The 23,638-nt window shown below is 41.8% G+C and overlaps 1 protein-coding gene and 1 long non-coding RNA gene across 4 annotated transcripts in view; one reads left to right on the forward strand and one right to left on the reverse strand.

Moving 5' to 3' along the window:
* The window catches only part of unc5db (unc-5 netrin receptor Db), a 212,070-nt gene that overhangs the window by 58,929 nt on the left and 129,503 nt on the right, over positions 1 to 23,638 (reverse strand). For 2 of the 3 annotated variants that reach the window (XM_061766756.1, XM_061766758.1), the window contains exons 7-11: positions 23,094 to 23,258; positions 22,292 to 22,324; positions 21,216 to 21,401; positions 14,569 to 14,928; positions 5,569 to 5,653 (exon numbers count right to left, since the gene is read on the reverse strand). In XM_061766756.1, coding sequence (XP_061622740.1) covers positions 5,569 to 5,653; positions 14,569 to 14,928; positions 21,216 to 21,401; positions 22,292 to 22,324; positions 23,094 to 23,258 — 829 coding nt within the window. The remainder of the gene's footprint in view (positions 1 to 5,568; positions 5,654 to 14,568; positions 14,929 to 21,215; positions 21,402 to 22,291; positions 22,325 to 23,093; positions 23,259 to 23,638) is intronic. The other variant, XM_061766757.1, reaches the window with a different exon arrangement.
* LOC133474768 (uncharacterized) lies at positions 10,347 to 11,509 on the forward strand. The gene is made up of 3 exons (XR_009787617.1): positions 10,347 to 10,397; positions 10,620 to 10,782; positions 11,083 to 11,509. It is a non-coding gene; the product is annotated as an uncharacterized LOC133474768 (long non-coding RNA).

Consider the following 23,638-nt stretch of genomic DNA (forward strand, 5'->3'; position numbering starts at 1 on the left):
CCATATGTTGAATAGGTGCACAGCCGGAATAGATCCATCAAGTGTAAAACTATTCTGGAATCAGTTTGAAGTCAAAATCCGCTATGTTTAAGCATCAAATTGTATTTGAGACAGATTAAACTGTACGTTGATATCAGAAGAAGAATCAGCTTTATTCACCAAGTATTTTGCAAGACAAACAAGAATTTTGTCTCCAGTTTTGTATACCAACAAACAGCCACTATGACGAAATATACATGTAGGACATAAAAAACACGTGTGGCGAGCCATTGAGCAAAGAAAGTGTGCCACTAGTGTGGTGATACTGATCTAATGGTAGTTGTGCAAATAGTGCAGAGTCCTCAAGCAATTTAGAGCAGCTTAAAGTGACAAATAATGTAATGATCGGGTACAGTGACAATTGTGCAAATGGTACAGAGAGTTCTCAAACACGAGTGGCCCGTAGTAATCAACAACAGCATGCAAATAGTGCAGCGTGATAAAACAATGAGTGTACGAATAATGTAGGAGTTTCCTGATAGAGATGTGCAAAACTAGCAGCATGTTGCAATGAAATTGTAAGCTAACTGTTTAAGAAGTTAATGGCAAAAGGGAAGAAGCTATTGGAATGTCTGCTGGTTTTAGTTTACATTGTTTGATAGCGCCTACCTGAGGGAAGGAGCTTGGTGACCAGGATGTGGAGGGTCCAAGAGGATTTTGCGTGCCCTTGTGTTAGTCCTGACAGCGTCCTCAAGAATGGGTAGGTGGGTACCGATAATTTTTTCAGCAGTCCTGACTGTCCGTTGCAGTCTGATTTTGTCCTTCTTTGTGGCAGCACCAAATCAGACTGTGATGGATGAACACAGGACCGATTCAATGAACGCTGTGGAGACCTGCCTCAGCAGCTCCTGTGGCACGCCATGCTTCCTCAGAAGCCACAGGAAGTACATACTCTGTTGGGCCTATTTAAGGAGGGAGTTAATGTCCGTCTCCTACTTCAGGTCCTGAGAGACTGTAATTCCCAGGAACTTGAAGGTCTTGACGGTTGACACGGGGCAGTTGGACAGCGTGAGGGCCAGCTGTGGCGAAGGATGCCTCCTTAAGTCCACGATCATCTCACCAGTCCAGATTGTGTCGGCCGCACCAGAGCTACAGTCGCTCCACTTCCTATTGATACGCAGACTCGTCACTGTCTTTGATGAGGCCGATGACTGTGGTGTCGTCTGCAAACTTCAGGAGTTTGACAGCCGGGTGCTTTGAGATGCAGTAGTTTGTGTTTGTGTAGAGAGAGAAGAGCAGTGGAGAGAAAAAAACAACAACCTTGGGAGGCCCCGGCGCTGGTGGTGCATGTGGATGAGGTGGTGTCCCCCAGCCTCACCTGCTGTGTCCTGCCCGTCAGGGAGCTATAGATCCAGTGGCAGACGCCAGGCGAGACGTTGAGCTGGAGAAGCTTGGAGGAGAGGAGTTCGGGGATGATGGTGTTGAACGCAGAGCTGAAGTCCACGAACAGGATCCTCGCATAGGTCCCTGCGCCGTCGAGGTATTTCAGGATGAAGTGCAGTCCCATGTTGACTGTGCCACAGACCTGTTTGCATTATAGGCAAACTGCAGGGACTGTAGTAGGGGTCATGTGATGCTCTTGAGGTGGTCCAGCACGAGACGTTCAAACTGTTATTATAGTATATTTTTAACCAGCTTTGTCATATTCGACCACACTACAACTACAGTAGCACTGACCGGACACATACAATAACAGAACTTCCTAATTTTTTTTTCTTTTTCTTTTTTTAAATTAAAAATAAGCACAGCGATTCAGGTCACAGGTGTGTGTTCAGATTGAGATTTTGTATTAATAGACACTTTTAATTCATATACTTTACAGATATGCACACATACTGGATGTTCGTGAGTCAGAAAATTATTTTCACTATGCCACTTGTTCCATTAGTCAGTCTTTTTTAAAAAAAAAATGCATTCACAGAGCATGTTTAGTGCATTGTGGAAAAGTCTCCGATAATTTTGCCCCATAGAAAGATAATAAAGGTTTAATTGAAGATAAATCGAAGCCAGTCCTAATTATCAGTATTTTTCTGAGACTACATTCAGCATCTTTAGTGCTATAGAGGATTCAGTTTCTTCTGTTTAGAATTTCAATAACCTTGATGGAGAGCTTGATTTTGAAAGAGAGAATAAAATCAGTGTAATCTTCCAGTTTCAAAGTGACTGGTTGCCACCCACCAACACTTATGAAACATGCTAAAGCCAGAAACATGCCAAAGCCAGATATAAGTACCGTACAAGTACAGTTACTATAGTGTGTAGCTAGACCATAAACACAAACGGTTATATACCGTAAATACATTATATGTGTGACAATGATGGCTTAAATCAGATGCTGCAATAACTGTCAATCATAAAACTGATTAGTTCGTCCATCCACAAACCGCAGGTGACAGTCTTGTCAATCAAACACACTGGGGCACATCTAGTTCCAGACATACTGTATATTTTAGTTGAACATTTTATTCAACGGCACATCTGCCTCACAGTTCTGAGGACCGGGTTTCAAATCCCGGCCCCGCCTGTGTGGAGTTTACATGTTCTCCTCGTGCCTGCGTGGGTTTTCTCCGGGTACTCTGGTTTCTTCCCTGCGACCCTAGTGAGGATGAGCGGTACAGAAAATGGATGATGGATTTTATTCTACCAGACAAGAAGGCATGAAGCCAAAAATACATTACCAAGGGCACTATATACCAAATAAATGCTGCAAATTTTTTTTTTACAGAAACCACTTTCCTCTTCTGAAGCTCTTTTCTGGCCAGAACAAAGCGGTTTCTGCCTCAGTAGTTTGAATGATTTATCTTAAAATACAATGCATTCATAAAACCTTGGCTGCAAGGGAAGTACAGTATGTATGACCTAAGCAAAACTCTACCTTCAATAGTTTTAGAACAGCCTTTGAAAATCTTTGAGAATACATCTTGAAAATAAGCCTTAAAAGGAATCTATGTGGAGAACTCAGTTTGGCAGAGATAGGAGCCGGACACAGAAGTGAAGTAATTCTCTGTAGGTTTGGCATGCTAGAATGTAGACTGACTGACAGCTGATCAGATGAAAAACACAACAGACCACAGGGAGGGTTTCACTAAACATTTTTCTACTCACACAGTGATGGGATAAATAAGCACGTGTAAAGCGTGTCCAGGGCTGAAACATTCCAGTATAGTGTTCATTCGGTGCCCACAACATTTTATGTTTCAAAGGGGAGGAGGGAGACTACATGCTTTGCGTAGCCATACCCAGAGGAAGGATTGAAGACAAGACCAGCTTTACTCCTTCATGTACCATATATTTTAACAACACTGCCTACAGGGAAACTGCTGGACAAGTGATTGATTTCAAGAGTGAATGTTGACAAGCCCCAAGAGCTGTTGTTCTTCATGTGAATTTAGAGACAACTGAGCAAATCTTTCCAAAGGTACAGGAAGAGAGGTGTAAATCAGTTACTCTGTAGATCACTGACACCCATTATCAGTTACCCTAAACCCCTGTTATTTTTATTGTGTAATTGTATGGTTATAGGTCTCTTTGCTTTTGTGACTTTGTGAACCTTTTCCCCCCACCCCTGGAGAGACATTCAGTCTATCCAAGGGTCATTACAAAGCTCTGATCAGAATACATAACACATGTCCTGCCAAGATGAAGGGCCTCAAGGGATGGCGGGGCCTTCTATTCTGCCGTGCATGTCCATCAGAACAGCGCACTCTATTCATCATGGCATTCATCATCGTTTAAACAACCTTCCAAGGTCATGACTCGCTCCTGGAGTGCCACACTGTTGATACTGTATCTAGTAGAGTACATAACTACATATTGACTCTCAGCCTAGTGGGTGGGATGAGAACAAGATTAGAGAATTGAAGGTTTGATTTTGCTTACTGCAAGTTAGCGGGATAAATGAAAGACTATTGAGAAGTTTCTCAACAGCAGCCAGGACATCAATGTGTAAAGGGCCACCTGTGAGGGGCTTTTTCAAATAAGCACGCATATTCATACTCCTATAGGGAACCGGGTAGGGAGGGTGGGGTTCTTGCTGGGTCCATCTGTCATGCAGCCATGCAGTCTGGCAGTAAGCACAGGAATGTGAGAATGGCCAAGGGGAAGGTCACACACTTTTACTTTCGGAGTGGTTACCCAATTGAAAATAGTTATTATTCATTTATATATTGACCATGTATAAGTTGGTAGTTTCATAATGAATACAATGTCCTTTAATTAATCCATTCTAAAAAAATAAATATTATTACTTGGTAAGACAATTAACCTACAAAATCAAAATCCATTATTTTCAAATTAATTTATGAACAACATTATTGGTGGAACAGTGAGCGACTGGTTGGCACGTCTGCCTCGCATTCTGAGGACCCAGGTTCGGGTCCGGCCTTGCCTGCGGAGTTTGCATGTTCTCCCCGTGCCTGCGTAGGTTTTCTCCGGGTATTCCGGTTTCTTCTCACATCCCAAAAACATGCATGGTAGGTTAATTAAAAACACTAAATTGCCTGTAGGTCTGAATGTGAGTGTGAATGGTTGTTTGTCTATATGTGCCTTGCGATTGGCTGGCAACCAGTTCAGGGTATATCCCGCCTCTCGCCCAGAGGCAGTTGGGATAGGCTCCAGCACGCCCGCGAACCTAGTGAGGATAAGCGGTACAGAAAATGAATGAATGAATGAACAACATTACTACTGCTATTGATACAGCTCCTGTTGTGTGAATTTTTGTGTGAATTGTTCTCGCATGTCATTGTATATTCTCAGTGATCTAGGTCATAGTAATATGCAACGGTTGAATCAAGGCAGCTGGACTGTTCTTGTTTGTTGAAGATGTTAACACCTATAATCCAAAAAGGCTTCTTCACTCCTAAATTTTAGGTGTGGAGCCTCCCTATTTATGCCTCTGTGGTTGTGCCACCTGGGGGGTGGAGTGGGGGGTTGTGTCATAAATAAGGAGGCTAAAGTTTATAACTGAGGAAGCCTTTTGGATTAAAGGTGAACTGTCTTCAGCATACAAGAACAGTCCAATTGCCTTGATTCAACCTTAGCGGATTGCTATCTCATGTTTCACTCAAATTCCTCTCCTCAATGAATTCCCTAATTAAAGATTATCAGAGTGGTTGCAAACAATGTTGTATTGGTAAATCAGTGCAACAGTTTTTTTGTTGTTGTTGTTGTCTGTGTCGATGAGACTCTCTAAAGTGGGACATTGCTGTCCCCAAAGTATCCTGTCACAAAGCAGTTGCGGCTTCGCCCATTCAGATAATTATGTTACATTTGCGTTTGCCGCAAAAGGGGGTAGACTTTAAATCTCTGTTGCCAGCATTCCACCACTGTTACTCCACTGATACTATTTCGAAACAAGACAGTGAGTTGCTAAAAAAGGCTGAATTAAGCCAGTTTAGAAGGCCAATGAGGAAGGGGCTTGAGATAGTGGTGAACAGGTGTAAAGATGAATAGCTAGGGACGATAGCTGACATGATGGCGAGACTGTGACAAACAAACAGATGCTGGAAAAAAATATTTGGTTAGCCTCACCTTGCCTCTCCCAGACTGATCACCATGTACATCTCCCAGGACATATTTTCAGCCACAGCTCCATGAGGCACCAGCAGGCTGACTCCTGGAAAACATGCATAAGTGTGTCAAAAGCAACAACTCCACCAGCCTGTCATTGTAGGTCAACATAAGCATTTGCAGATTGTTGTACACGAGCAGGAGAATATTTGAATATCCTGGGATATGAAAGAATAACATTAAAACAGTTTAACTTCAAATCAAATTGGATAAAAACTTAAAAACATATTTACAAAATATTAAAACCATGTAAGTGGGTGAAGCTGGATATAATCATGAGTTTACTCTTTAACACACTTGAACATTCCCCTCACAAAAAAGAAAACCCTGAAATTTCAGAGATTTGCATTTGGATGGAATGTGCATTTGTGGAATGAGCAGCACGACTGATGGAAAATATGCCAGATCTTCACTGCATATGCCTTATTATTCTGCGGTTCCTATTGACTCTTGTTTGGTGCGTTTTGGTGGATTGAATGAGTAAGGATTGTGAAACAAGCCATCTTACTCTTTAAACAAAGCCTCAGTAGAACAATACATAGCCATAACCTGGCACTTCCTCGTGGTGGTCACTAGCCTGCCATTCTACTCCTCAGCCTGGAGTCATTGCAAGTCAGTCGACATGGTTGTGTCACTCAAGCCGATCCAACAAGTGCTTGATTGGGCTGAGGTCAGGACTGTTGTAATCTTGGAATGATAGATTTTGGTCCCAGACTGTAAGCGATATGGGATTGCCATTAGGTGCAAAATCTCATCTCAACATCTTCTCTGCATTAAGATTGCCTTCAATGATGACAAGCGTTGTTTTGCCAGTGATAGAGATGCCATGTCAATGGTTGCAATCACTATCTCCTTCTTCCAGTCTTCCCTAACCTCTGACTGTAAAAGCCTGTGACCCTCCCCTTGGCCATCCTCCCAACTCTGTTTACAATTCAACTTCAGGAGGCAGAATCAGGACTCATGTCTGACCACAACATAATATTACTCCGCATGTTCAGGTTCCACTGCATGTGTTGCAGACCCCAAAGCAGGCTCATGGTGAAGGGTAGTCTGGTAGGACTCGGGAAGGCAACTTTGTGGTCTATCATAGAACTTAACCTTCAGGCAGTGGCAGTAGTTTGAAGATGTTTGGCATAATCAGTGAGAATTGGCACAATACAATTGTGCAGCACACAGTCATGCTGCTCATCCCATAAATTAATGTTCTTTCTAAATTGTGCATTATTTAAAAGTGAAATAGACATGCTGTCAAATGGTATAAAATGTAGTCATAAGAAGCATTGTTACCACAGAGAAATACCAAATACCAAGCACACAGTTTTATTTTTTTCTTGTTTGTGTTTATTCAAAATATCAAATAAGCATATGTCAAAGCCACAATTGTTTGAGGCAATTAGGATGACCCTCCCGTTGATATTACTGCACATGTGAAAAGAAAGGTTTATTTCCTTCACTAAAATGCAAACTATCAGAGGTTGTTCTTTGGCTCTTATGTGTGGTTGTTTTTGTCTCAGAATGTTTGGTCATTTTGGGAGGAAAACTTTAATATAAAACATAAATATCACCATAGAGACCTGAATAAGGATAAAACATTAAAGACAGCCTGAATAAACAATGTCTGGCAGAAATTTAGCTGCAAACATTGTCTGTCTGAATCAAACATGATATCCAAACATTTATTAATTTTGATCCACCATGAGTGTGATCCTCAGAGCACCTGTTGTTATGCAACAACTCAATAATTGACCACACAAACCTGCCACATCATAAAAGGATCTACAGTACAGTGCTATTTGAAAAATGTCCATACCGAAGAGAAGAAACCATATTGTTTCATTGAATTACAAATGCTAGCTGAGAGAATCAGAGAGCGAAATGAACAGAAGCTCCTCGGGTAAACCAAAGGAAAGTTAACTTTTTAAACTCTCCATATAAAGGTACATTTTAACAAATTAGCAGATTCCTGTAAGAAGTTGAGGTGTAAGAAGAAGCAAAAACTGTTCTGTTTATGGCAAACCTGCCAAAGCAAGCTGCTCATCTTGCAGGACATTAGGATGAGAACTCCCAGGTTTGCTGCATCCTTTTTAGTATTGAACAGGTTGTAATTCTCAAACTGATCTTAAAAACGTCTTGGATTGTGGATTTATGTCTAGATCAGACTACAGGATTTTAAACCCCGATATTGACCTGATTTGCTGTCGCAGCCGATTTCCCAGATCGGGCCCGAGGTATTTGGTCAGGGACACCAAAACTGCTTGTTGTGTGACATAATCCACGACAAATGTTTTGGCCCTACGATGCCAAAATTAAAAGTCTAGGATGTTTGATTTTTTGGGATATCTTATGTGTAGTGTGACATATCAATGACAACTCTAAGACAGCACACCTTGACATCGATCAATTGGATTGCGTATTGTGACCGGCGCATCGCCTCCTATACTTGCTGTTGTCACGACACTTGCACGCCGTTGTCAACATATATTCATGTGCACAAACCAATATTTACCAAAGCTTTAGAGCATTATTCGACAGAACGCCGGCATGTTTACGTACAACCCGTAAGTGCTAGCACTAGCTTGCTAGGCTACATAACGTTTTGTTGCCCGCTTGCGACGTGTATCGTATTAAAAGTACGTGAACATACCTCAAGCAATCCTTGAATGAACGTCCTCTCCCGAGAACCGGTGACGACCAACACACCTTTTTCCCCCTCACACAATACATTAGCACCGGCGCATTGTTGTTGTCATCGCCATGGTAACGGGTTTATCCGGTCACATTGACTGGTGACACGTTTTCTCCAACAGTGTTTGATTTGACAAGATAAAGCCGAGTGATCATAAATGAAGGGATGCGGTGGTATCAGAGTACTTCGTGCAGTGTTTCCACTGTCTGACCGAGATACGGCAAGATTTTATGGCAGTTGTCTGACATAGTGCAATCATGAAAGACCAAATTTGTCTTGTTGTCTGATCCAGGCATAAGGAACAGAGGAGGGTTAGGGTTAGTGCATATAAGATGGACTGATGCAAACTGGAAAAGTGTTCTGTGGTCCGACGAGTCCACATTTCAAATTGTTTTTGGAAATTGTGGACGTCGTGTCCTCCGGGCCAAAGAGGAAAAGAAACATCTGGACTGTTATGAACGCAAAGTTCAAATGCCAGCATCTGTGATGGTATGGGGTTGTGTTAGTGCCAATGGCATGGGTAACCTATTTATGGGTAATTTATTTATTTATAAATAAATAAATACAAATATATATAAAAATAAAAACTCCAGATTACATTTTTAGGAAGGATAAGAAAGTTGATGTCAAACCTTACACCCTACTGTAGTAGCTACCTTCCAGTTTCAGAAATCCTGCAGTATATTGGTAGAATATATACCTCTTAACTAATGCATAACTCAGAGGTTTTACTTATTAGTCCCAGTCCCCTTTAAATCTTAATTTTGCATCTTATTAAAGGCACACATAACACTTTCAAAAATCTTGTGAGAAGTCATTCCTGAAATGTATAAGCTGTTATTGCTGGGAAGGCAAGACCAACCCTACTGTATATATCTTTTTTTTTTTAATGTTCCTTTGGGTGTATTGTGAAGGTCTCCTTATACTCGTTTCAGTATTTTTTGCTATTTTAAGAGAAAAAATGAAATATTCTATCCAAATGAAAAGAGTGCTGCTTTACAGGTTTTATATTAATACAGTACTCAAATAGCTTTAGTTTCTTGATGGTTCATATGGATTGCAAATCAGTGGAGGAAGAAGAGTGGACCCTGTAAGTAGGCTGAGTTGAGTGCTACACTTAACATTAGTGACATCAGACCACTCTGCTTGAATGGCCGTTGAAGAAAGTTGATTTCACCTATCGTCTTCCCACGTCAAGAGCCGTGATACAGAAAAGGATCGTAAAGGAGCACTTCATGACAGCTGTACTTTATTTCATGCAAAACCCTTTCCAATCATACGTCAGAGATCTATTCAGCTGTGACATCACCACAAAATGTAAATTGAAAATAGATTTTACAAATTGCGGCACGGTGGACGACTGGTTAGAGCGTCTGCCTCACAGTTCAATAATTCACTATGACCAGACAGAAATTTAATAAGCATGTCACAGCGTAAAAATCAAAACGCAATCATCATGTACATTGACGCAGAGAAAACTTTCGATAAAGTTAACTGGGCTTTCCTGTTTGCAGTACTTCGCAAATTTGGCTTTGGAGACTCATTTATACACTGGTGAGGTGTATGTTATGCAATGTGTACTGCATATGTAGTCTCTCTTCTCTCTCCTGAACTGCTACCTCATCAGGCTAGCTTGACTAGACAAAGAGATGGAGAGGTTATTCCAATTGATTTCAAGTGGTAAGTTGAAAAGACAATGAATAAACTAAATTAAACATGGAAATATTTGAACTTCCTGGAAAAACTTTCCCACAACCATTCTAAACCATTGAAACCCTGTACTTAGTATGGAACTATTCACCTAATACTTGTTGTTCCATCATATTTCATTGGGTTCTATCTATTTAGCGCTAATCAGTGTCATGTTCTGTGTTTTGGGTTGTGTTTAGTTTTTTCATGTTTTCCATGATTTTCATGTCTTGTGTGCTCATTTAGTTATTGTGTCCACCTGTACTCGTCAACCTTCTACCTTGTGTGACCAATCAGCTCCCTCTAGCCACTCGTGTCTTGTCCAGGAGTTCCTCATCTCGTCAATCTGTTTGTATTTAGCTCCCTGGTTTCTTTCAGTTCTTGTTGGTTCATTGTCAGGTGTCATATGTCAAAGGTAATTTCGTCTCACCCCATGTTTCCATATCCTGCCATGTTGATTAGTGGTCAGTATTTTGGTTTCCATGTTTCTTTGTTACTTTGATTATAGAGGTTTTTGGACTTTGTTAAGTTAGTATTTACAGTCTTCCATGTATCTTGTTTTCCATCTTTGTTTTTGTAATTAAATATCATTTGTGAGACTCGTGCACTCCTGCCTTGTTTCCCTGCTTCCCTGCAGTTGGGTCCTCCACTTCCTTGCCTCCAGTGCCTTCAAAAACCCTAATCATGACAGAATGAAGCGACCAGAAAAGGACCCAGAGGGAAGAATACGGCGTCACCCTGCACGCCACCAGTCTGCCTCCCAGCGCCCTCAGCCTGCCCACCATACCTACCCTCCTCCAGTAAGCCCTATCGTTCCGACTTGTCTGTCCTTTTCACCTGTGTCCCCCATTTGTACTAACTATTCACCACGCTCTAGCATTTTACCTCCACATGTTTTTTTAGATTCTGATTTTTCTGATTGTGAAGATGGCCCCGATTTAGTTAACCTCGTGTCTCATTCTGACTCCGACACTAATTTAGATTTTTCAGATTCCTTCCCTAGTTTTTCCTGTCCTAGTCAGTTTTTGTCACATTTTCCCTTTTCTAACCACTGGGAGTCCAAGCCCGAGTCCTTTCCCTCTTTACCTTTTCTCGTCCAGCGGCTGCCACCCGACCTTGCTCTGGCGGCGCTCGTACAGCGGTTGCCACCCGTCCTCGCTCCGGGGGCGGTCGTCCACCGGCCGCCACTCAACCCTATTGCCTAGCCCCTGCATTGCCATTGGGTTCGGCATCATGGCCGTCCGCCTGAATGGCCCTGTGAAAACCCTGGTGCATGGCGTCCTGGCCGACCTCCTGGACTGCCCACCCAAGCACCTCACCTCGTGTGGGCTGCATGGCCACCAGACTGACCCTGAGAGGAGGAATTATTATTTATAGTTTTCCTTGTACCTTGTTTTCCATCTTTGTTTTTGGAATTAAATATCATTTGTAAGACTCCTGCACTCCTGGCTTGCCTCCCTGCTTCCCTGCACTTGGGTCCTCCACTTCCTTGCCTCCAGTGCCTTCAAAAACCCTAATCATGACAAATCAGTATCTTAAGGTTAAATTTTTTTCTTTTTTATAATAATCGGAAAAGACTCATAGTCATGCATGACACACACCATAGTAATCCCCCCCTGCCCCCTCCTAAAAAAAAAGAAAAAAAAAAAAGGTTGGAGATGTTTTCAGACATTATAATCAATAATAATAATAATAATAATAGAAGCATGACATTAAAAAAACAAAAAGACAAAAACATAACCTTTTGCCTGATGGCTGATTATAATTTTACAGTTAATCATGAATTGAGAAGTCTATCAAATAACATTGGCAAATTAGTACATTTACTCAACATCTGTAGTCTTACCTCCTTAGTTATATTCGATTTCAAACACAATGTATCGTCAATATCCTAGATATCAGAAGTTTGGTGTCTATTAACTCCACCACTTTTGGTTGCTCTCTTTAGTTCAACTGAAATGAATATTCTGGAATAAAAAGTAGGCTTTAAAATCTTTTAAAAAATCAACCTCTGCTCCTCAATCTCTGTTCTGAAACACTTGTATGCTGAATGTGCTGAAACCACAGCCCGCTCAACTGTTAACTGTCAATCAAATACGACCACTTTAGATAGAACTGGATACATGAACTATGAAAATGATGGTATCTTACATGATGTAAAATCATATTTGAGGCTCACCTTCAAAATTGAAGTTAGTCCATCCATCCATCCATTTTCAACACCGCTTATCCTGGTTAGGGTCGCGGGACGTTGGAGCCTATCCCAGCTGACTTCGGGCGAAAGGCGGACTACACCCTGGTTGCCAGCCAATTGCAGGGCACATACAAACAACAACCATTCGCACTCGCATTCACACCTACGGGGCAAGTTAGAGTCGTCAATTAACCTACCATGCATGTTTTTGGGATGTGGGAGGAAACCGGAGTGCCCGGAGAAAACCCACGCAGGCACAGGGAGAACATGCAAACTCCACACAGGCGGGGCCGGGGATTGAAACCCGGTCCTCAGAACTGTGAGGCAGACGCTCAAACCAGTCGTCCACCGTGCCGCCACCTATTAACAAATAATAATAATAATAATAATACATTATCTGTGATTGGCTGGCGACCAGTTCAGGGTGTACCCCAGCTCTCGCCCAGAGTCAGCTGGGATAGGCTCCAGCACACTTGCAACCCTAGTGAGGATAAGTGGTACGGAAAATGAATGAATGAATAATAAATATTTATATAGCATAGCTACCAAAGTCAGATGGGACCTGTGACCCTAATGAGGATAAGCGATGAAGAAAATAGATGTATAAATTGGCTGCTATTGGGAGCGTGCAATAGCTGATGTCCACATAAATGTGGGTCTTAGCTAATATCATGTTCTTCCTCAAGCTGCAAACCAGTTGAGGCGAATAAACATTCTCCATACCTTAAGACTATTCATCAATGATCAATTTAACAGAATCATGAGAATTCTCACTATATTACCGGTAATCCATTAATTGGTTATTATCTTTATTACCTTGGTGTACTGATAGATCCTGACCTGACTTTCAACAGTCATATCAATTACTAAAACTGCCTTCTACCATCTGAAGAACATATCCAGAGTGAAGGCTTGCATGTGTCAAGCAGACCAGGAGAAGCTCATCCATGCTTTTATATCAAGTAGACTTGACTATTGTAATGGTTTTCTGACTGGACTCCCCCAAAAGAGCATTAAACAGCTGCAGGTCATTCAGAATGCTGCAGCTCGGGTTCTGACCAGAACAAAGAAGTCAGAGCATATTACTCCAAGTCTTTACACTGGCTCCAGGTCAGCTTTAGAAGAGATTTTAAAGTTCTGCTACTGGGCTATAAATCACCAAATGATTTAGGGCCTGAATACATGAAAGAAATGCTAATGGAATATAAACCCAGAAGGGCTCTGACATCGACAGACTCGGGTCAAATAGTGGAGCACAGAGACCAAAGCTAATATGGTGAAGCAACATTTAGCTGTTACGGTGGACACAAATGGAATAAGTTGCCAACAGAAGTGACACCAGCCCCAAATGTGAATGTTTTTAAGTCCAGGTTAAAAACTCTTCTTTTTTCTCATGCATTTTAGAGCATTTCCAGTTTTAAATGATTTTTCCTGCACTGTACGTTGTTTAATTGTTCTCTTATTTTTTTCTCTTTGTTTTAAATGTTTATAGGCTGTTTTTTATTTGTTTTTAAATGCTTTTAATCATGTAAAGCACATTGAGTTACCTTGTGTCTGAAATGTGCTATATAAATAAATTTGCTTTGCTTTTCCATTATCCCCATCTCTAATGCTTAAAATATACAAATAGTATACTCAAGGATACATGCTATAAAGTTTTGGGGAAATATTTTTTTAGACTTTCTGGAGAATTTTCAGCTCACTCTATTGCAACATGACTAAATAGTGAGGAGTAGTGGCATTAGAGCCCCCAAGTTAATAGTAAAAGGTGTCCACCAAAACACACCCTGATTTTAAACATTTTTAAGATCTTATTGCAATATTAGTTGCACCAGATGCATTATTTCATAGCATTTGATGTGGAAGAGGGTAGACACTCAATGACCACCCCACTGGTTACTCTGCAAACATTGATGCAATAGTCTAGCTCTGTCCACTCTTTGCACCAAATCTAGAGTGATCATATGTACTGCTTTAGTATTACAATTTTTCAACTCACCCAGATTTGCAGAAAGTGTGGGTACATAAAGTCACAAGAAATTTGGTCCGGTGACGTTGCAGGCCACTTGCAGAACACCTGGTCATTTTATCCAGCACTAAATCTGTTTGGCACATGCCCATTTAGAAATCTCCTGACGGCGAGATGACAAAATGGCGGCACCATCTTGCTGTAAAAGGTAGTCACCCACAGCAGCTAGTTGTGGAAACATCCAATTGATTAGAATCTACATGTAACTTTGACCAGGAACAGTTTATCCCTCAAAGAAGATGCTATAGTGTATAATCGGGTATTAAGCTATATATTTGAGCTGCTTTCCATTCTCAAAACCGTATTTGATAGTGGAAGTGATGTTCCTGCTAACAAACTCAACCTTTGCGTTTATCTACTCACCAGTGTTCGGCAGCACCAGCCGTCCTCCAGGCAGACCAAACACACCAGTAGTCCTCAGCTGCTCTTTACTGATGCTCAAAGGTCCATTGAAGGTGAGTAGACCTTTATTGCGTCTGTCCATTGAGCTGCAGTAATCCCGGCTCAGGTCCCGTGGGAAAGTCTCAACGGGGGCTTTGGCATGGAGCTCGGACCGCTCCACCACACCATAGACCATGAATGAGCTCTGCACTTTCACTTTGATGTCTGGCAAGGGGTCAAAAAGCTCTTTGTCTGCACCGTCCTGGAAGCACAGGGAAGTGCTATAGGTGCGTCCCACAGTTAAGTCTGGCGGAATAGTGGAGTTGAGAAGTAAGGGGTTTCCTGCAAAGATTGAACACAGACAAAGCCACACTGTCATCAAAACCTGGCAAACTTTAATTGTGTCAAAGATGAGACACAATAGTAGTACCATTGTATGAGGAACTGAAACATACAAACCCCAATTCAAATGAACTTGGGATGTTCTGTAAAATGTAAATAAAAACAGAATACAATGATTTGCCAATCCTTTTAAACCTATATTCAATTTAATACACTAGAGAGTCAAGATATTTAATGTTCAAACTGATGAACATTATTGTTTTGTTGCAGATATTCTTTTATTTTGAATTTGATGCTTGCACGCATTCATATAAAGCTGGGACAGTGGCAACAAAAAATGCTAAAAAAAAACACCTGTTCGGAACATTCCACAGTTGAACAGGTTAATTGGAATGAGGTGAGTGTCATAATTGGGTTTAAAAAGCGCATCCCCGAAAGGCTCAGTTGTTCACAAGTAATGATAGGGAGGTTCACCACTTTGTGAACAATGGTGTGTGTAAATAGTCCAACATTTTAAGAACAAAGTTTCTCAATGTACAATTGCTAGGAATTTAGGGATTTCGTCATCTATGGTCCATAATCGAAAGATTCCAAGAATATGGAGAAGTCTCTGCATGTAAGCAGCAAGGCCAAAAACCAACAATATATCCCTGTGACCTTCGATCCCTCAGACGTCATTGGATTAAAAATCAGCATCATTGTGGAAAGGATATTGCCAGGTGGGTTCAGCACGATTACAGAAAACCATTGTCAGTTAACACAGTTTGTCACTACATCTACAAATGCAAATTAAAACTCTACTATACAAAGTGAAAGCCATATATCAAAAGCCACACCTTCTCTGGGCCTGAGCTCATCTGTAATGGGCTGATGCAAAGTGGAAAAGTGTGCTGTGGTCTGAAGAATCTACATTTCAAATTGGTTTTGGAATTCATCGTCAATTGTGTCTGAAGAGGAAAAGGACCATTCAAAATGTTATTAGCGCAAAATTCAAAAGCCAGCATCTGTGATGGTATGTGGGTGTGTTTTTGCCCATGGCATGGTTACCCATGCCATGGGCACAAACACACTTGCACATCTGTGAAGGTACCATTAATCCTGAAAGGTACATACAGGTTTTGGAACAACATATGCTGCCATCCAAGCAATGTCTTTTTCAGGATGTCCCTGCTTATTCCAGCAAGACAATGACAAGCCAAATTCTGAACATTTTACAATAGCGTGGCTTTGTAGTCAAAGAGTATGAAAACTAGACCTGTCTCCCATTAAAAATATGCAGCACGTTATGAAGTGCAAAATACAACAAGGAAAACCCCGGACTGTTGAACAACTAAAGTTGTACATCAAGGAGATTGCAGGCATCAAATTTAAAATGAGTGAATGTTTGCAAAAAAATGTTTATTATTTGCAAAAAAAATGTTTATCAGTTTGAACGCTAAATGTACTGTCCTTGTAGTGCTCCAGTTTCATTGGAATTGGAGTTTGTATTAAAGGAAATAAATACTTGACATTTTCACGAAAGCCAAGTCATTACTTTTCTCATTTCAAACATTTATCGGTTCTAAACTATATCCTCAGAAAGTTAGCAAATCATTGATTGAATTGCTCTCCGTGGATGTGATGCTATCGGTATTATACATTGGCAGGAGCAACAACTAAACAAAGCATGGCGAAGTTTGAAATTTTTAAAGCTACATCTGGGAACCAGTGAGGTCTTGCGTGTGTAAATTTCCACATAGAAACAAACAACCATTTACACTCAAATTCACACCTACGGGCAATTTAGTCATCAATCAACCTACCACGCATGTTTTTGGGATTTGGGAGGAAACTGGGGCGGCACAGTGAACGAATGGTTAGAGAGTTTTGAGGACCGGGGTTCAATCCCCGGCCCCGCCTGTGTGGAGTTTGCATGTTCTCCCCGTGCTTGCGTGGGTTTTCTACAGGCGGGTGCGGCGGACCAGTAAACGGGGCTCGAGTAGCGTTCACGAATAACTCATTCAAATGAAAATTTTTTTGGAGTGAACGTACTGAATTGAATCACTTCATGAACTGATTCGTTCCTTTCTCAGTTTAGTTGAGCACACCTTTGAGCCTATGGCACAAAAGAGACTTCCCCAGAAATAACACCAGTCGCACACAGCGAACGTAGCTGAGTGGCGGCGGCCTCAGTGGGCATATCGGTCCTGCTGCACAACAGCTGTGACGGTCTGTCAAAATGTCTTTACGTAAAAACTGCGGACTGCAGTGCAAAAAAAAATTGTGGAGCAGTGACATAGAGAACTGCATCAAATCAGTTGATTGCGTGGTCCCATACTGCAAGTCAGGGGCGGCGCTAGCTTGAACGACGCCCTGTGCGAGGGCCCTCCAAGGAGTGCCCCTGATTCCCACTCCCCTCATATCCCTCCTGGTTGTGTGGGCTGGCACAACCACGGTCTTCTCCCTTTTTCCATAAATTAGAAGTAAATACAATGAAAATCTTCTCACAACCAATCTTTTGCCCGCAAATGGCACTGTTTGCAGGGAACTTTCTTGTGCGCCACAGGCTTACAGCTGAGTTCAACTAAACTGAGAAAGAAACAAATCACTTCATGAAGTGATTCCACTCAGCAAATTCACTCAAAATACTGAGTTGTTTACGAATGACAGCACAACTTGAGCCCCGTCTACCGCTGTGCTCCCCCAAAAAAAAAAAAAAAGAATGCGCATCTGCGCACCACTGTTCATATCCCAATACCCCTCCTGAGATGTTCTGCAGCTTAGCAGTCCAGCTCCAGCACCAATTGAAAGCAATTGTCCTGGCAGGTGACAAGCACATCTGAGGTAAGGGAACACTGGACAGAAGGTCCAGGGCTTGAAGCCATGGCTAAAGTGTAAGATTTAATTACCTAGCACACACAGCTTGATCTCCATAATCCATCTGCTGCAGTCAGCTCCTCTGGACACCCGGCTGACCTACTGAAGGACAGCGGAAAGACAGCGGGAGGGCCAGGAGGGGTCTAGGTGACTGCTATTTAAATGAGGGGAGCCCCCGGTGTGGACCCAAGAGCCTGCAGAGCAGTCTTCATCTATGGTCATTAGATGTGACGATGCTGCCAAACGCGGTGTGGACTGCACCACATCGATCTGGCAGACTCAGACATGTGCTGCCTCTGCCCCCTGCCAAAATAACTGTGAAGTCACTGAGTCCTTGATGCCCAGCTGTTACGTAGCAAGGGGTGCAAGTTGGGAGGCTAATGTTGTTTTATTTTCCTGGAAATCATCAATTACCCAGGGGATGATTTATGAGGAGTGCTTTTGGTGTTTTAACTTTTGCTTTTTGTAACAAGGCTAAGAAAATAAATTAATAAATAAAAACAAACACTTAAATGTCAGCTGCAGTTACACAAATGGAACCTCTTCAGTTGTATGCGGTTGTTTATTGAACTTATATTTTAAATAATTAGAATTATAATTGAAGATAATAGTGTATAAGTTCATTGTTATTTCCTCTTTAATCATGAACTATGCGGCACGGTGTGCGACTGGTTAGCACATCTGGCTCACAGTTCTGAGGACAGGGGTTCAAATCCCGGCCTCGCCTGTGGGAAGTTTGCATGTTCTCCCCGTGCCTGCGTGGGTTTTTTATGGGTACTCCAGTTTCCTTCCACATCTCAAAAACATGCGTAGTAGGTTGATTGAAGAATCTAAATTGCCCTTAAGTGTGAATTTGAGTGTGAATGGTTGATTGTTTATATGTGCCCTGCGATTGGCTGGCGACCAGTGCAGGGTGTACCCCTGCCCGCAGTTAGCTGGGATAAGCTCCAGCACGCCCACGACCTTAGTGAGGATAAGCGGTACAGAAAATGGATGGATGGATGGATCATGAACTAAAGCTCTCTGCATGTTTCATTTAAATGCCCTTTGTTTTTTGTACAGTGTACACTTGCAGGGATTCCAAACTGAAAATTTGTAATATTTCATTTACTCTACTAGGATCATCATGCATTCTGACAGAAATTGAATAATGCATGGTATCAAGAATGAGACAATATGATACAGAGGAACCTATTATGTATCTCTGTTCTGTAAAAGACTGCTGCTTCATGCAAACATAAAAGATGCATGTATCATTTCTAAGAAGTCTATTAGTGTCACCAAACCTGACAGTGGCATAGTCCATCTTCTCAGCCAGACCTGCAGTCAAGTGGACATTAGCCCTCTGCAGCTGACATTCGATCACTGCTGAATTTCTCCCCTCCGGTCGAGTGGAGACCAATCTGATTATCGCTTGGGTGTGCATCTTTAAGAATGGTGCAGTGAAAATGGAATGGCAGTGGTGAGACGAGAGAAGTAAATGAAATGTACCTCAGGTTGAATACCTTGAGGGATAGGTTTGGAATTGGGCCTCTGATTAAAAATCACTCACAGGGAGAAGTAATGTGCAGAGACAGGTTTAGTTCAAAGACTCATTCAGCACTCTGCCTTATATTTGTTCCGATAGCAGAGACCCATCCGAAAGCATTTAGGGACTGTTCAAATGTATTTTAACTTTTAAATAAAGCTCCTCGTTTCCACTTCATAAATGCTTTTTGATTTTATGTTTTTCATAAGCAAGGTACATTCTGATGGCGGAATGAGGCTATTAGGAATTACATTAACGACGTTCTCCAGTGCAAACCTGGGTTTTAATAAGAGAAAATGTGGAAGCAATCCACATTTCGCCTGGCTGATGGAGTAGAAAATGGAAAGGAGTGATTGTGGGCAGTGGAGGCCACAGCAGGCAGGCTGGGGTGGGGGTGGGGGAGGGCAATTTAAATAGGATTGATGACCTGCTGAATGTGGACCTGGCTCGCGTCACCTTCCAGACCAACCTGACTTCTCCCCTCAAATCTTACCGATTGCATGTGTAAGGGTGGATTTTACCATTTCCACCATGCCTATCACATGCCCTCCCCCAAAAGTGTCATGTACAGTATGCCCATGAATATTTTCATTCATCCAGGTTATTTCATTCTCAGGGCATTGAATCAATTGGAACTGGGGTGTTCTGGTTCCCTTATAAGACATACTAAATACAGTAATACTACTATTATTATCCATCCATCCGTTTTCTGAGCCGCTTCTCCTCACTAGGGTCGCGGGCGTGCTGGAGCCTATCCCAGCTATCATCGGGCAGGAGGGGGGGTACACCCTGAACTGGTTGCCAGCCAATCGCAGGGCACATACAAACAAACAACCATTCACACTCACAGTCACACCTACGTGCAATTTAGAGTCTCCAATTAATGCATGTTTTTGGGATGTGGGAGGAAACCGGAGTGCCCGGAGAAAACCCACCCTATTATTATTATTATTATTATTACTATTTTGTATGCATCTTAAGGACTATCGTTTTGCATCCCAACAGAGGGATACTATTCATGGTTAGGGCATGCCTTTAACTTAAAATTAGGCAATAGTAAATAAATAGTAATAAATAGTTGGGTTTCCACACCAACACTGAAGCTAGAGCTGTCCTATCTAGCCTATATGCATGAACTGATGAAGCCTGCTCAAATGAGCTGCAAAATGTCTTCCAAGACAATTTAATGCCCTGAGAATGTCAGGTACAGTAACACATATGCATGTGTTATACTTGCTGGGATATCCGCAGTCACTTCTCCAACATACTTTCTGTGCACACAACAAAAATCCAACTGATGTTAACTGCCTCATATGCCACACATTTGTCCATCAACAGTTTGCCCCTGTGCAATCTCATGTAAAAGACTGGTTGTCTGTCAAGCAAATGTGTGGTCTGTGGGGGACAGTTTTGCTTGATGCATGCATCTCTCTGAAATTGATTACCTCCCATTACACAATAAGAGGGGAGCAGATATGGCAAAACAGAAGGACAGGTTCTTTCACCGATTATGGAAGTACAGTATAAATCCAAAGCAGATAGGCTTGCACAGCACACTGTTCAATGCAGATTAATGCCATCAATCTTGAGGCACAATTGTGGAGGTCTGATTATACTTTTTTGGCCTTGGAGGAGCCAGTTAATGTCAGTGCAATGCTGAAAGTACATTTTAGAAAAATACAATACAGGTATATCACTTTCTTTAGGGGTTACTATGGATTGTTACTCCTATAGTACACTTAAAGGTATTTGACTTCTACAGCCTGTGAACATACATACCCATACCTGTATTTACCTTTGAATCCAATAGTTAGCAATGGTTTTCACTACTGTAGATTGTACCTTGAAGGATTAATACAGAGTTCAACTACATACACCACTCTTTCTGACAATGTACTCTCACCTTGTCTGGTGGTCTTGAAGTTAAAAGACTGAAACCCTCCGGCAAGCGCAGAGGAATCAATGACATCTACGCCATACTCGCTCTGGTTCTTCCTGTACAGCATGACAGCCACTACCAGAATACCCACGGCAATAATACCAGCTCCCAAGCCAGAGTACAGAGCCACGTCATTGGAACTGTCCACACCTGAGACACACACATACACGAGCATATACACACACACACGCACACACACACACATAAATAATAGCAGTTGGGACAAAAATGTTCTCATATAAACAGTCGAGAGTAAATCACAGGCAAGAGAGTTACAGTGTATAAGAGAAGCCAGAGAATGGGAAAAGAATGACAAGATGGAGCAGGCCCATTTGGTTTTGCAGCACAGCTGTTTCCAATTTGTCGCATGTCATAGTGAATTTGCTAACATGGAATATGATAAGCCCCAGACCCTGGAGAGCCAGTGGTTTAGACCCAATACCTATACATAGGAAACTATGACATTAAGTAGAGCTAGGTAGATGCATTAGAAAATAGAAGGCTAATGAATAAAATATAGCACCAGAGGGCTCACAAACAAGCTTAATGTAACCACTCCTTCATCATTCAAGAAATGAGTATTCACAATGTTTTTCACACACTAGCACACTTAATGTAATCAGTCAAGGTAACACCTGACAATCACTTATACTGGGCAAACTCGTGAAAATGAGCCAGAGGAACAAGGACAGCATTGCAAAATGGTCAATTTAGCTTGTTTGCAAAAAAATTTAAGCCTATTAATCCACTACAACATAACACATGTTCACTTGTCACAACCAATACATCTCCCAGCTCAAAGTAGAAACACAGCTGTGATGTCACGGCTGTCATAAAGTCAGGCAGTGAAAAATGATGGAATACGTAATGAGCACCTGCTGGGTTAGATCAAGGTGAACTAAATGGAAGTCATTTGTGGGGGTTTTCATTCCATCATCAAGTAAATACCGTACACAGAAATGTTCCTGCACTAGCCTGTCAATTCACGGACATACTGTTGGAAGTTGGAAAGATACAAACAAAATCCACAGGGAACTCACTTTGAGGTTTAACATCATGTAGCAGCTTTCGATCTGCAAAGACAGAGAGATTGAATAAGATCAAGAGCAGGGAAAGTGGTGATGAAAGTCCAAGTCTCTGTGAAGCGACTAGTATGGTGAAGTTACTCTGACAACTGAGTTCATAGATGATGCAGTCTCTCCTTGCATATCTTCGATGAAACTGGTGTTTCAAAGGTTTACAATTACCTCAAAGTGGGGTAACTCAAGTCCAAAAACCAGTTTGTATAATGTAAGAGAGGGGGCTAGTTGTACACTTTTCGCCAAGCCTGTCCACAATGTATGTACATAACGAAAGTTTGCGCCAAGTATGAAAAAGTATTTCAGGTTAGTCCTTTATTTTTTAAACAAACAAGCCAAATTAAGAAGACAGCACTCGACTACACCGCCGATGAAATAGGCACACACGTTTTCCCAACAAGTCCAAAACTGGACTTTTGTGGACTTGGAAAAGCCATTCAACCAAGCCTGGTTTATACAGCCCATTCAATCACTGCATTATTGAAGCAAGGGCTTGGCTCATATTGCTAGCACAAAGTTGAATTCATCTTCTGGCGTTGGCCACCACCAAGATTAGACTCAGTAAGAAACCCATCTACAGGATGAGGGTGCTGATATCTTCATTTGCTGGACATTTATGTCAGCACAGCTTTCCTCAGTGGACAATCATGTCTGAGTATTTGCCAGGACTACACAGGAAGATGATGATGATAATGATGAGAAAGATAGAAGATAGAGTTAGAAGATAAGAGTTGATCATGCCGAGCGATGAGAAAGGACTTACTCTGGGTACACTGTCCATCTGTGCAGTTCTCAGTGGGCTCTGAGCTCCCATCACACATCTTGCCTCTGTGTTTGGGTGCTGGGGAGTTGCACTCTCGACTTCGCTGTCTTTCACACTGGCTGCTGCATATGGTCCATTCACTCCATTCACCCCAGCCTCCATCGACTGCAAGACAAGGACACAGAATGATCAGCAAACACAGCAGCAGGAAACAATAGTTTTTTTTAGTATTACTAGAAAATAGAGGCAGCTCAAACACCTCACCAAGGAGCCATTTTCTGCCAAAATTGTCTGCAAAATGAGCTCGTAATATGTCTCTTGTTTCTGGATCATGACTCTCTTCATGCATGGATCACTGCAATGTGTTTTCTAAATGCATCGGCTGGGTTTCAAAGGTGTTTTTAAAAATGGAACTGAGGTTAAACTTTAATTTATTCCCACAACGTTCACACAAGGAGAGAGGCATGGGTGGGGACGCTGATTGTTTGGGAGTTTGTTATTTTGTTTTTGTTTTTTTCCCTTAAGGTTTGCTTCTAAAAGTCAAA

Source organism: Phyllopteryx taeniolatus, chromosome 3 (assembly GCF_024500385.1).
Source record: "Phyllopteryx taeniolatus isolate TA_2022b chromosome 3, UOR_Ptae_1.2, whole genome shotgun sequence".
NCBI classification, from domain to species: Eukaryota; Metazoa; Chordata; class Actinopteri; order Syngnathiformes; family Syngnathidae; genus Phyllopteryx; species Phyllopteryx taeniolatus.